The sequence below is a fragment of the Mytilus trossulus genome, unplaced genomic scaffold (genome assembly GCF_036588685.1).
Source record: "Mytilus trossulus isolate FHL-02 unplaced genomic scaffold, PNRI_Mtr1.1.1.hap1 h1tg000024l__unscaffolded, whole genome shotgun sequence".
In the NCBI taxonomy this organism is placed as follows: Eukaryota; Metazoa; Mollusca; class Bivalvia; order Mytilida; family Mytilidae; genus Mytilus; species Mytilus trossulus.
In genome coordinates, this window is record NW_026963290.1 from 1,366,699 (window position 1) to 1,381,598 (window position 14,900).

At 30.7% G+C, this 14,900-nt stretch overlaps 1 protein-coding gene across 1 annotated transcript; it reads left to right on the forward strand.

Annotated features, from left to right (window-relative positions):
* The first annotated feature begins 3,312 nt into the window (after positions 1 to 3,312).
* On the forward strand, positions 3,313 to 13,695 carry LOC134699098 (protein amalgam-like). Its single transcript, XM_063560787.1, has 8 exons — positions 3,313 to 3,473; positions 4,857 to 5,002; positions 6,785 to 7,004; positions 7,570 to 7,730; positions 8,173 to 8,284; positions 9,127 to 9,271; positions 10,573 to 10,718; positions 11,029 to 13,695. Exons 1-8 carry the CDS (start codon positions 3,434 to 3,436, stop codon positions 11,154 to 11,156), a joined length of 1,098 nt encoding a protein of 365 aa, XP_063416857.1. The 5' UTR covers positions 3,313 to 3,433; the 3' UTR covers positions 11,157 to 13,695.
* Positions 13,696 to 14,900: the final 1,205 nt, after the last annotated feature.

The following is a 14,900-nucleotide window of genomic DNA, read 5'->3' on the forward strand; positions in this document are numbered from 1 at the left end:
TCGTAGAGGGCTTTGTGGCAGGGGGCTGAGATAAATTATTAAAATCTAAGTCATGCGCTAGGTATCTATCCCAACCGTCGAGAAAACTCCAGATAATTATATTTGTTCAAGAACAACATGTTGTGACAAATATTTCTGAATTAAAAAAAAGTAATGGAGCATAGCAAACATATAGATACATGAACTTCATCGAAGATCAGTGTAAATCTAAAACTTCAATCGTATTTTCATTCAGCACTTAAAATGCACTATATTGCACCGGTATATATACCTTGTTAGCTCTAGGCTGTTTATTCAGTCAAATATGGAACCATAGAGAAAAACGAAAGGGACGTTTTAGTTAGTGTATTTCTTCCTGAAGGAAAGAGTAAACGTCCTATATTCACTACTTCATGCGCAATACGAGATTCTTTAAGTAAGTCATCGAATTTACTATTGCTAGAATAGCGCGAATAAAGCATATAGTAACTTAAATCTTGCAGACAACCCTAGAAGTTCAATGATAGAAGCACTTTACACGTTTTCCTAATAAAATGTCGTAAATTCTTTCTTTTATTTTCTTAAAATTATTTTTTTGTCACATATATAGAATTAGGCGGCAGGTATAATTGGCAAAGAAACAACTACCTCCATTTGATAAAACAGACTTTAATGTAAATCGCTTTTTACAGTGCAGCCTTCGATGAATGATGAGCGACGCCAATATCCCACGCTAAGCAAAAAAAGCCAAAAAAAAACCAAGTATAAAAAATCAAAAAATACCAACATGGTCATGTTTTTCTCTGGCTGTTTATGACGTCTTTACACTAAATCCATTGTATGTTGGATGTGTACGGATTGATTGCTTAGTCTTAGAGGCATGATTTTTTTATTAGTTGTTAATGGCTTTGAACTAGCTGTCAGATAACTGCGAGTACTCTCAGATCTGTTCATTGTGTCTTTTTGTGTCGGGATGTTAAAGTACCCGGCCACGTCCACTTGTATTTTTTGTCTATCTGATGAGTCGAGCCTTTATCAACTGATTTTTACAGTTCGTTCTTATGTTGTACTGTTATACCACTGTCCCAGGTTAGGGGGAGGATTGGGATCCCGCTAACATGTTTAACCCCGCCACATTATTTATGTATGTGCCTGTCCCAAGTCAGGAGCCTGTAATTCAGTGGTTGTCGTTTGTTTATGTGTTACATATTTGTTTTTCGTTCATTTTTTTTTTATATAAATAAGGCTGTTAGTTTTCTCGTTTGAATTGTTTTACATTGCCAGTCTTATCGGGGCCTTTTATAGCTGACTATATGCGGTATGGGCCTTGCTCATTGTTGAAGGCCGTACGGTGACCTATAATTGTTAAAGTTTGTGTCATTTTGGTCTTTTGTGGATAGTTGTCTCATTGGCAATCATACCACATCTTTTCTATTGTTTTAGTTAGCCGCACAAGTATAGTGAGTCGTCTTATACCAATCATTGAATACAATCTTATTAGAAAACAAATCTCTGATTTAGTCATGAGTCTAATCCAAGAAAGCGAGTAGTGCATCTGAAATTTGTAATTAAATTATCCGCCAATACAGATCTAGAGTGGCTCGTTCGTTTTTTACTCCTCATTTAGGGAGAAAATTAAGGATCATTCGGTTTGAGAGATAGCAGATTCGGCATATTTGATAAACATATTAAGAGTCATTCTCCATAAATATCAAAGTATTTTGAAAAATCAAGAAACGCAAAGTCACAGATTTTAATGAAATTTTGTATCAAGACACTTTTAAGATGTCTTATTATGGAAAAAATAAAAAAAAGTTGAAAAAAAAATCTGGTCAGTTGCCATGGAAACTGGTTACCCTCATTTTGAGCCATTTTTCATTGGAAAAAACATGATTTTTTCAGATTTTCAGCACTTCATACTGCAAAATACACAGAACTTACAATAATGAAGCTTTGACTGTTCAAATCTATCGCACTTTAACTTTATATAACTAAAGTATTAAAGATTAAAACTAATTTCTAGATATACAGTGGCATGCATATAAAGTAGTCATTTGGCAATAATGATTTTTTCCCCCCTACTAAATGATGTTTCTGTAGCCTATTCAACTTAAATCCTTTATCGTTGATGTAGTTTGAATTCTTAAAGGCAAAGCTACGGTCTGTTTGATTCTTATTTTGTATTCCTACCAAAAATAGCGTATTTAATGTGTATGTATTTTGTTCTTCGGAAATGTTTAGTTGTATCCAGATTAGAAATGATGATTTACAGGGGAAAATAGAAAAATGAAACCATACTTGATGCTACCTTAAAAACGCACCTTGTTCGCAAAAACTGAAAGCTGTCTTGAATGAATAAATGTTGCGGATATAAAAGACTCATTTACATTTTCATAAGGATGAAAGGAATAAATAATTGTAGCTTAAAGTCATATGAAACCTCAAATTTAAAACAATGATGCATATGTTTTTTTGTAACTAAATGGATAGTTTTCATTATAAAACTTGTGCACATATACTTTTTTCTGTAGAAAATTCTTTAATTTGTCCACATTTAGAAGAAGTATATTTTTTTTTAATTTGCTTTCTTCCAGGAAGCAATTCACCGACATATTTGCCGTATGCAAGTGACCTTAGAATAGTGTGGCCCTTCTCGTAAAATTCTGGTGATCAAAATACGATGATGGATCGATCGGTCATTGAAATAAACAATAATCTGATTGTACATGTTATACACAATCGGTAAACTACGGCTTCAAAACACGACAAATAATTAGCAATTATACGATATGTTTCCCGGTAAAAAATATAAAATCGTGCACAGGAGACTAAGTTTAGGATATATACATACATTAGTTCAAGAATTGGATAAACATTATTTTTTACCAGTCACTCGTTTCATATGACTTTAAATGTAATTTTAATTTTAACATACATTGACTAGTTTTTCGGCGAATCGCTTTGCGTTTAAGTTTGTATATTTATCTCTACTGCTGGTGGTTCTCGAAAGAGACAATTGCTTTGATCATAAAGAGTGATGTTTGAGATTGTCAGACTGCATTTCTGTATGCATTTTTATCAGCAGATTCAGCACCTTTTCTAGCGGACTGGTCAACTTGACTGAGCCAAGTTATTTTTCATTTAATTTTTTTGAAGTTAAAATATTTTTACTATGATATTTGCTAAATACTTTGTTTTGTCGTGTTATATACATCTTTATATTCGGTAAACAGGTAAAAAGGCTAATTCAGTTAAATAAAATTATCAATGTCAATAAAAGGACGTTTGACTCCCTTTATATATTGGGTTTTGGTTATTAGTGATACCCGTTTTTACCTGACTCGTCGTGTATGGGCATGCGCCAAACAGGTAAACCGGAAATAAAGACATTTGTAATCAAAAGAATGAAAATAATGTAAAACTCCAAAACCTGTAAGAAATTTCACGGAGAGAAATGGAAATTATTATTCTGCTCATCAGTTTCGTTGCTTGTGGTAATGAGATAATTATGATATAGTTTTAGTTAAATAATTTAGCCTGAAATGAAATTTAAAATGATGTTTGAAAAATGCGGAAATGAAAATGATTCATGTACATGTGATGTAATGATCATGTTTGTAAACACATTAGAAAAAAACTTTTGAAAACTAAATAGTGAATGATTGTGAATGCTTCTTTGAAAATTTTATTAAGGACTTATCATGCTTATGTTTCCTGGTAGTGGATTCTGTGTCTTGAAGATAATAAAACATTTAAAGGCAAAGTGTCATCAATTTTTACCATAATTTATAGATTCTTACCTGCTTTGAGTGGACATATTGGTGCTGTACTTAAGCATAGAATGTCCTAGTTTAAATTGTTTAAATGATTCCTGAAAAGAGTTGATAAGCCTTAAAAATAAACTGGACCCCTGTGTGTTCACTAATATCTCTCCACTATCAACAGGTATCATAGGTATGGCTTGAATCCCGCTGTCAGCTTTCTATCTATGTGATTTAATTATTTAGACAAAACTAGTGTATCATGTGTTGTGTTCATTAAGAATTATACTGAAAGGAACATAAACAAGAAATTATCACATTCATATCCCTATTGAGTTCTCAAGGAAATACAAGATGCTGGCTTACAAAATGTAGTTTATCAAGAATTCAAGAATGTGATAAACAGTCTTGTGGGGAACATTTATCTGAGCTGCCACCATGTAATTGATTATTACATGTAGATACTTATTTTAAATTGCAGCATCACAATACTTAAGCACTCAAGGTCAAGTTTCTGTCAATATAATTGCTCATTTTTTTAGCTTAACCTTGAATTTGTAAAACTCTTCCAATTAATGCCAGGATGACAATGGCTCCAACCCATTACTTCAGTAAAGAGATTAAGATGGCATGGTGAACCAATTTAGCTTGAAAATGGATCCTAAATTACTGCTGGAGCAGAATTGATATAAGCATTTTAATTTGAGTGTAAAACTATCATTAATGCAATCACAATTTGCATGTGGGCTGATGTAGCACATGAACAACACTTGCACAACATTACACATGTACAAAAATATATATATGGGCTTCACCTAAATTGTAGACTTGCAGATTCTACATTTAATTTATAGGAAATCTGTAATAAACATAGTGTTTAATTGCCTTTAATTTCCAACAGCACAATCAAAGAAATAGCTTGTTCAACAAGCCTTGTTATGCCCAGAGTAGACTACATATTTTATGTCCACTAACTAACTTAATTCTAATAGAATGGATATAAAAGTTGCTATGAATAAATAGCATAAATATGTACAATGAACTGTTTATTCATTTACAATGTGTATATGTTATAAGCTAAATCATTGATGATCAAAATTAAATTGTATTTTACAGCATTTGCAATTGACCCAAATGTGACAATCATTGATGAAGCACCAAAAATGATTATTGGTGTCAGTGGCAGGAAGGAAATGATAGCTACAAAAGACAAAGATGTCTTCATGACATGTGTAGTACACAACAAACCAGCTGATAAAAAGGTATGTATATATCTGCCATCTTTAAACTATAGTATAGGCATGCTAGGGAAATATCTCTGATGTCTGAAAACAAAAGGTAAGCTTCTGTGACATCTAAAAACAAAAGGAAAGAATTCTTGAATGATTTGAATACATGTATCAACAAAAACTGAATGTCATAGGGCAGTTTTCACACTTTGATGGACCATGTTGCAGAATGACTTTCAACAGCTAAGCCTGTGTACATGTAAACACCATTGGTCCCCATGTACACATGTTTATTGTGTGAACAGGACTGATGACTCACAAATTTCCCATAAAAGTCTTTCAGACATTTTTTTAGTTTGTGAGATTTACATCTCAAGTTTACACATCAACATGATCAATTTTCAGCACCCGAGACATGTCTTAAATGTCTCTGTTAGCACTGTCCATTCCTTTCATAAGTTTTGGCATCTTTTTAAAGCGAAAAACTCGAGGAAGGAAAGGTAAATTGATCTTAATTTGGCAGTAAAAGTTTTGCAAATGCCGCCATTTTGATCATTTATTAAACTGGTCCCTAGGATATTTGACATCGTTGGGTGAATTAACGATCTCTCGGATAAATAAACCAGTCGATCACATGATCGTAATGTGTACAAAATAATACAGGAAGTTTGAAATTCAAAAAACAATAGCACTGGTTTTTGATTGGATAGCGCCGCGGTCTGCCCAAATACCACCGCGGTGAATTCAAATAGCGCTGAACATCGCGGCGCTAAAACGGCCTGGGGAGACACTGTTCAATATCTGCTAAATTCATATTTGAAATTCTAAAATACATAATATAACATGTATATTAATGTATGCTAATCTCTACCATTTCAAAAACTAAAAGGAGTTATCTCTGCCAAAATAGAAATATAATAATGTATGCCATCTAAATTTTTCACCCATGTAGCTAAAGTAAAGATCAGTGTTCTCCCAGAGCCTTTTAGCATCATGGTAATGGGATGCTATAATCTGAAATGGGATGCTATCTGAAGTGGTTTTCTTATAGATTGTGTTATGGAAATGATGGAGATACGATAATTTAGAAACAAGAGGGTATTTCAATTTTCCCTGTTTACCATGATGCTAAATAAAATATCTGGGGAGAACACTGAAAGATAAAAAAATATATATTTTAAGACATAGGGATCTCAATATTAAGGATCTTTTTAATTTAGACGTCATAGTTATGGTAAACAATTTTCTGAAACTTGAGCAATGTGTTACAGACACAAGGAAGGCTGATGTACAGTATACATGTTTTGTACTTATAGATTATCGTTGATTATCTCAACATGTTTTGTACTTATAGATTATCGTTGATTATCTCAACGAGATTGATTTTCTTGCTTGAGCTGGTACAGTTGTCAATTTCGTTAGCAACGCCATGTGACCTCCTTAGTTTCTAGTGATAATTTTTCCATCTCAAGCGAGAAGCATGATGTGAAAATTATCACAAAAAAAGATCAAAGGAAAAATGCACAAAATAGCGATAAATGTATATACATAAAAAAGTAAAATAACAAAAATACTGAACTCGGAGGAAAAATCAAAACAGAAAATCTGTAATTGAATGACACAGTCAAAAGCTCAAACCCATCCAACAAATGGATAACAACTGTCATATTCCAGACTTGGCATAGGCATTTTCATATGAAAAAATGGTGGATTAAACCTGGTTTTATATCAAGCTATATACATGTAACCTCTCACTTGTATGATAGTCTCATAGATATACATGTATATGAATTCATGTTCATGTTAATTTTGTAGGTTGAATGGAGAGCCATAGCTCCAGACAATACAAATATTGAAATCTCAGAAGATCAAGATTCTAAAGACGCATATAGATACCAGATTGATCAACCTTCCGCCATTTCATGGAGGGTCAAAATCCAGAACATACAGATTGCTGATGAAATGAGATATATATGTCAGGTCGATATTGGTCTACAAAAATATGCCACTGAGGAAAGATATATCAGAGTTACAGGTATAGTGTTATATAATAGGCAGTATTGATAAAATTCTGTCTGTCTACACACTTTTCTGATGGTCCATTGATAATTTAATGGTTGGTTTTTATTGTTTTAAAAATGTTTAAAAATTAATTATATATTTATTATGTCATATCTGTTTGAAGTTTGCTACTCATTTAGATACAGGATTGAAAGAGGTTATCCTTTTCGTGACATTGAAGAGCAAAGAGAAATTTGTTTTAAGATTAAGAATTTATGTCAAAACTTACCATGACTCCTTCTAATTTCAATTAAAAAAACATATTATGACAATGTATTCTGGATTTTATAAACTTTTTATTATATTATTTACTTCTACTTTAAATACTCAACAAACCTAGATATTTGATTTTTGAACTACTAGTAACAGAAGTCATGCTTCACTCTTTTCTTTGATAAACATCAATTATTTGATATCTTGATTAACAACATGATTAAGATGAAAAATGAGGTATATAACATTATTCTTTTTTAACCTACAATGTACTATACTGTCATCAGAAATGATATACCCTCATCCGTCTGTTTTTGTACTCGCAGAAAAACCTCAGATTATGGACTTACTGACCAGTAGTAACCAGTTGGTAGAAGAAGGGGATCCAGTCCAGCTTACTTGTAATTGTACAGGGTGGCCAAGGCCAAATGTTAGATGGTCAAAAGTTGCTGGTGGGTTGCTGCCAAGTGGAGGACAAGAGTATGCTGTAAGGCATTATCAAATCATTTATATAATGCACTTGTATTAAATGCATACTGAAAATTATTGAATGCACAAAAATATAGATAAAATAAGGAAGTTGTCATTTGTTGTTTTTCTAAGAATAAGTATTTAGTGTAGGAGGAAATTTTAAAGGCCAATTAACTATAGAAACTAAAACTATATCATTAAAATTTAATGATAGATTTATATGATTAATGGATTTTACTTATTTTGCAATTAAAGGCTCTGGCTAACGATGAAAATCAAACTGTCTTTATTAGAAAATTTAATCTTTTTCATGCAACATGTTCAGCAAAGCTGTAGGAATTTATTTCAGTTTCTGCATATTGAATTTAAGTACTGCATTGTGGGTATTAATCTGTTACTCTGATAACTTTGAGAAATCAATTTTGTATTTCATTATGTAAGAAACAATTTGTTTGTAGGGATATACATTGAATCTTGGTAATTCTCGACCAGACCACAGAGGTTACTACAAGTGTACATGTCAGAATATGGTTGGGAAAGACGCCAGGATTGTATATTTAGGGGTTGTATGTAAGTAAACAATAAAATGAATAAGATCTTTAGAAACCTTTTGTATTGGTTGCTAGCTTTGGAATGGTAGTTTAATCGTACATTAATTCGTTAGAAGAAAAAAAAACTAAGGTTATAAAAAGTGGATTACATATACAAACAAAAAATATCTAGTTTAGGAAAAATTAAAGAATTTTCAGCATGAAATGTTTGAGAAAGTCACTTAGAATTGTTGGAAAATTTCATCATCAGATAAATGAGTTTTAATTTTACAGCTACATGTAGGTGAACCAAATTGCCAATAACTTATGTTTTTAAACATTTTGAATGAAGAAAAAAAATTTAAGCATTGTTTTCTTACTACTGATTATTTCAATAAAGAAGTACATGTATTAGTGCAAGAGAAAAATTATACTGGACTTACAACGCGTATAGTGATACATGTGATATAATTTCAACATTTCTTGAAACATAGAGAATTAGAAGTTTATATAATAATGCCCTATTCACAGGAAACAAGTAATGTAAAGTAGTCTACAGCTATATCAGGTTTTTATGCCCCACCTACATTAGTACAGGGGCATTATGTTTTCTTGTCTCTGCGTCGGTCCTTTCATCCATTTGTCGAGCTTGAGGTTAAATTTTTTGGTCAAGGTAGTTTTTAATGAAGTTGAAGACCAATCAACTTGAAACTTAGTACGCATGTTCCCTATTATATGATCTTTCTAATTTTTATAGTTTTTACCCCGATTTCACAGTTTACTTAACATAGAAAATGATAGTGCAAGTGAGGTATCCTTGTTCTATGGAAACATTGTTGTTACTATTATTTCTATTGACAACGCACTACTTTATATTTATAGTCAAACCAACAATCCAGGTTGGACAGATGGAACCAGCTCAAGCCTATGGGTACCAGAAAACATTGGAATGTGTTATAGAAGCTTATCCAGTGCCATCAGAAGATCAGATCACATGGACTCATGAAAATATCCCTGTTCCATCAAGGTAATTGGATTACAATATCATGATTCAGTGTACTCCCCAGAATTTTCAAAAAAGCACCTCGGAAATTAACATAGCATTGGTTAAAAAGAAATATATCACCATGGTCCTATTAATTTACATTCTATTGTACAAATCTTCCAAGATAGCACCATGGTAGAAACTTAGCACCAGGATATCATGGTGCTTTAAGGCCCATTGGGAGAACACTGTGTTTGTAAGGTTAACAGACATCTTTTACACCTGAGTGTTTGAATTTACAACCAAACTGCACTAAATGACTTAAGTGTATGCTGGCTATTGACTATACAAAACAAATTACCAAAAATAAATAAATGTAGACAGAAAATCTGTGAAGTAAAAATCTTTAAATATGAGCTGTAAGTTTAAATTGCATATTATTAGTGAAGGAAATGCTGAAAGTCAGTGTTAACTGTTTGTTACACTGCTATGTATTCAATGAAATTATTTCAGTAAATTTAGTATGTGGTTCAAATTTCTTGAAACTTTTATATTTTGTCAACAAGTTATGCTCTGGTTGTCAAAAATTTATGAAGATAAATGAGCCAAAGGAGTAGGTCCGGTCCGGTAAGGACCCATTTTGGCCTCAAATTTCAGGTTCATCTGACGAAAGATTTTGACCACTTTTTAAACACTTAAGTATCTATTTCATTTGATTCAATTAGTTTATGTGAAAGATTTTAACTGATTTAGTCATTAAAATTGATCCGATTGAAGCTCACATATGAAAAATCTACCAACTATGCCAAAAAATGTCACTTTTCTGATGGTTTTTGTCAAAAATGAAAGTGGCTGCATCCGTGTTCATCCTCCACCTTTATGCATGTTATGTATTATCGTCAAATACAACTTATATTTCAATATTAAGGATGAACACGAATGCAGCCACTTTTGTTTACACTAAAAATGTCTAAAATTTAACGAAAACGCTAGAATTGTTAAGATTTTAGTAGTGACTTAGCATGACTTAATGGTGCTTGTACCCGATATATGTCCATTGTATTGTCAAAAAACAGCCCATATTTATGTAGCAGAGGCATTCTATTGTCCAATGAATATCTAAAAGTTTACATTTTAACAATTTTGTAAAACTGCTATATTTTGAGTCCAAAAAGGGGTCTTACTGGACCTACTCCTTTTATTTTGTCAAAGAGTAAGATATCCCTTTAGAATAACAATGAGTATTATATGAATTCTAAATAAATTTCAATGTAAATTTATAAGGCAAAATACACTGTTCTTTGATATTATTTAAGTTATTTTGTTATACTTTTGTTTTTCAGTGCTAAAATAAAGTACATAGAAGGAGCCATGAATAGAGTGACCACCAAACTCACAATAAGAGGAGTAGATCCAAATGCACTTGGTCTTTACACATGTCAAGCCAGTAACACTAAGGGATCAACGCAAGCAAATATAAATTTGAAATGTAAGTAATAATGGCAACTGACCTTTTATTTTATATATCTTGCAAAATAAAATTAAAAAATCAGAATGAAGTGCAATAAGTTATACTTAATTTTGATTGAATTCAAACTCCATAATAAGTTCAATTACATATAATTTATACAGGTTTCACACAGCCTATCTATATTGTTTGGAAATGTCAATCTAAATAACAAGGCTTGTGTAAATGTTTATACAAACAAAGCAAGCAAGCCAACCAACCTTTAATTACCAGCATTAAAAAATTAGCTCTTATAACAATTTTTACATAATTATGATTTTATTATTTGCAGATTCTAGCCAGCCAACACCAGATATTACAGGAGAAATAATAAGAAGTGGTGCCTCACTCATCTCTATCAGCATAACAACACTACTCATGTTAGTCACAGTCGGACTTCTTCATACGTGTAAAGTCTAGCTTCAAATAGTGTCTTCAAACTTGTAAATTCTAGCTTCATAGAATGAGTCTTCATGCATATAAATTGTAACCTCAAAGAAATCATTGTCCATTCATATGTAAATTTGAAATTGTCATAAATTTAACCTTGACATCTTCATACTGAGACTTCACTCAACTGCCAGAATTGATTAATTATTCATCAGAGCAATTTCTGAAATTTGACTGATATTTGAAATAGATATTACATATGCAAAAAATTTCATGAATTGAGAATTGATAGAATGTTTATTTTTCGGAGACCTTTTTTTGCTATTTTATCGCACTTATAAAAAAAGACACTTTTTATTAACATTATTAAGATAAATTTAAGATATTTGGAATAGATTTTTTTTTTCAAAAATTATTTTTTAGGACAATGTAAACTTTACTTTTTTAAAATTATATATTGGACATGGTGTGCTATTTAACTTAACAAAGTTATGAAAGGTATGTGGTTGTGACATGTTGTGAAATTTTGTTTTCCAATGGTAAGAACTTGAGTGTATAGTCTCAGTTAACATGAAAGCTATAATTGATGTATTTGTTAAGTTTGTTTATATCATATTTGTAAATTTAAAAACATATAAATTGTAGTAACAAACATGCAGTTTTGTTAATAGGTATAAATCAAATGATTTAAAATGCAGGCCATATTAATTCACTTTTCAAACATTTGACCAATCTATGATGAAGCTTTGAATATTTGTATGAAGTGTCTACATTTCTTTCAGTACCTGCATTTGCATTTAATGCAATATTAATAACTCTAGTACCATAAAGTAAACAAATCAAAAATAATTCTATCTTAAAGCTGCTTAATTACTTGAGTGTGTTAAATTTACTTGTTTCCTTGTTATAGTAAGACGGGTCATAAATAGAGTATTATATTTGTTTACTACAAAAAAAGTCTACATGTGCATGAAGTAATGTTGTTTTTACTAACCAATCAAAAGAGGGAAGATTTAATTAGAGTACCTTGTTTTTTTCCTGTTTGTGCTAGCTGATAAATTAAACATTTTTTAATTAACAAACATTCAATCCCAATTTAATAATTCAAACTACACGCTCAAATTCTTTATATTAATAAAAATTGCACCTGTTGTTTTCGAAATTTTTAAGTACATTCCATTTTTTTATTAATTGTAAATATGTAAATATCATCACTATATTTGTATAAAATGTGTATATTTGGATGCAACTTTTTACATATCAATATCTGTCATAGTTTTTTTTTATAGATCATATTTTGATTATTTACTACATTCCAAAATTTCAGGGAATAACCAAAACTACAAACCCTGATTTTATTGAGTATAAATTTTAAGAGTTTACAATTTTAAAGTATTATTATTTTATTTACTTTTTGCTAATATATAAATCAAACTTTCACCAGCAAATCCATTTACTTTTTCAGTTTTAATTATCTGCAGTTAAAATTCAACAGATACTTATATATATCTTTGGTTATACTGAAACTTTCAGATATTTTTCAAGTACATGTACTTCTAAAGTATTCATGGTTGCTAATATAAAAAAAAAATATAGATGTGTTTCACTGCCTGATTCGAAACAGAACAGACGTAACATGCGCTCATGGTGCAGCTGTTTATTCTGAACTGGTTCCATTTTAAGCTTGATATGTATGTTAAACATGTTTAATGTTTTTATTTGATATAATGTTCATTCCAAATTCTTGAAGGTGACATATAAATCTTCCATCATTGTACAGTGTGAAGTAAAAGATATATATTAAAGGAATTTTTATGAAATCATAGGATTATAGTTGGATTTTCATTGTATATTACATTACTCTATGACACTGTAGTAGGTACATATCAAAAGAGTTGCCATACACTGTATACATGTTATAATTTATGTGTAACATAGTTTTTTATTGTGTATTTTTATATTGACATTTTTGTACATATTTTAGTTTTATCATATAAATACTTTTGTTTGGATATGAAATATATAAATTTTAAGGACTCAGTGCTACATTAATGTATTAGAAATTTAAATTGTTGATTTAATAAAAAAAAATCTAGAGGATAAAAAGACATTTTGATGAACAGAAAAGAGAATTAAAAAATTTAAAGTACAATCTATTAAACAAAAATAAATTATTGCATTAACAACCAACAGTTTTGATTGTCAATTATCATGTTAGTGATCTATTCTGTTTAGATTTTTTTAAATTGTTAGTTTCTGAAATAAAACTCTTTGATTCATTAAATTTACCAAAGTTCCTTCTGTCAAGTTTTAATTTCATATGCATATAAGTTTTAAAACTTCTGGTGACAGGAAAAAACAAAATAGAATAGATTGCTTGACAAAAATTTGGTTTCAAGATGAATGCTTTACCTTGACCTTGTATTTTATTGTATTTATATTTTAATTTCTGAAGATAGTTTAAATTTTATTCAAATATTTTATTGCATTTTTGTATTTCCAATCACAATTATATACAAATAAATGTATTTTACATTAAATTTGATATAAAATAATACAGATAAAAGTTTGTTGTTTATTTATGATTCTTGGCAATAGTTATTCATATACAAAATGTATAAGAATTCAATTAATCTAAGATTTTAACATTTTGAACATTAGTTGTGCTCCTTAGCTTTTATATAAGAGTGCCCATGTTGATATGTCTTGCGCGCTTAACTTATGATTGAATCCATATTGGAGTATGTAATATGAAGGTTTTATATCAAGTATCCTGTAAAATAAACATTATCAGTGATCCAGGAAATGAGGTCAAGGTCAGATGAACCATGCTGGACTGACATGTACTCATTCAATCATTCTATAAATCAAACATATTGGACCTATTGCTTATAGAACCCAGAACAACGACCAAAACCTAACATTGACCAATTAAACATGAAAACAAGGTCAAGGTCAGATAGAATATGGCAAAGATATGTATACCGTAAAATCATTCAACACACCTAAAATATTTGACCTATTGCTTATAGTATCTGATAAACTGACAATTCAAAACCATGATTACTTTTCATTGACCAATGAACCATAAGAATGGTTATATTTTTGTAATCCTGTCAGACCTATGTTCACCTAACAATCATCTATTAGGCAAAATACAGCAGTCCTGTTGCTTACAGTAAGAAATAGACCAAATTACAAAAACTAAACATTGTCCACTAAAACATTAAAATTAGTCAAGGTCAAATCAAACCTGTCAGTCTGACATGTACACTTTACAATCATTCTATACATCAAATATGGTTGAATTATTGATTAAACATGTAGTATTGGAGATAAGGACTTGGTCATTTGAACCTAACCCCAATCACTGATCCACAAAAGATCAGGTAAACTCTGTCCAACAGGCATATAGCTTTTGCAAAGAACCTGTATACCAAAAAAAGAGTATTCCACATGAAAAAAAACTATTTTTATTCCAAACAGTGACTGAACCATGAAGCAAGGTCTAGGACAATGGACATATGAGATAAAACAAACAGAAACTTGGTAACATAATTAAGGTATCTGAAAACAAGGTATGAAACATTAAAGCCTTCTATCTCCTGAATTATGAATTCGAAGCTTTATACCATTATGGCTTCTAGATTTTAATCTCTTGGACTCGCATTCTGTAACTTTCATTGTTTTCTAGACAAACATTACTTTTATAGGCCAAATAAAGTTTACTGAAAGGAACTGATGTGACCTTTTTAACAATTATAGTTAAACCAT

What these genes read in the sequence shown, in the direction of transcription:
- LOC134699098 (XM_063560787.1), top strand. Translation starts at nt 3,434, where the DNA reads ATGGAAATTATTATTCTGCTCATCAGTTTCGTTGCTTGTG. An exon ending in GTGGAGGACAAGAGTATGCT is followed by an intron (nt 7,731 to 8,172) that starts GTAAGGCATTAT and finishes ATTTGTTTGTAG; the next exon opens with GGATATACATTGAATCTTGG. An exon ending in AGCAAATATAAATTTGAAAT is followed by an intron (nt 10,719 to 11,028) that starts GTAAGTAATAAT and finishes TATTATTTGCAG; the next exon opens with ATTCTAGCCAGCCAACACCA.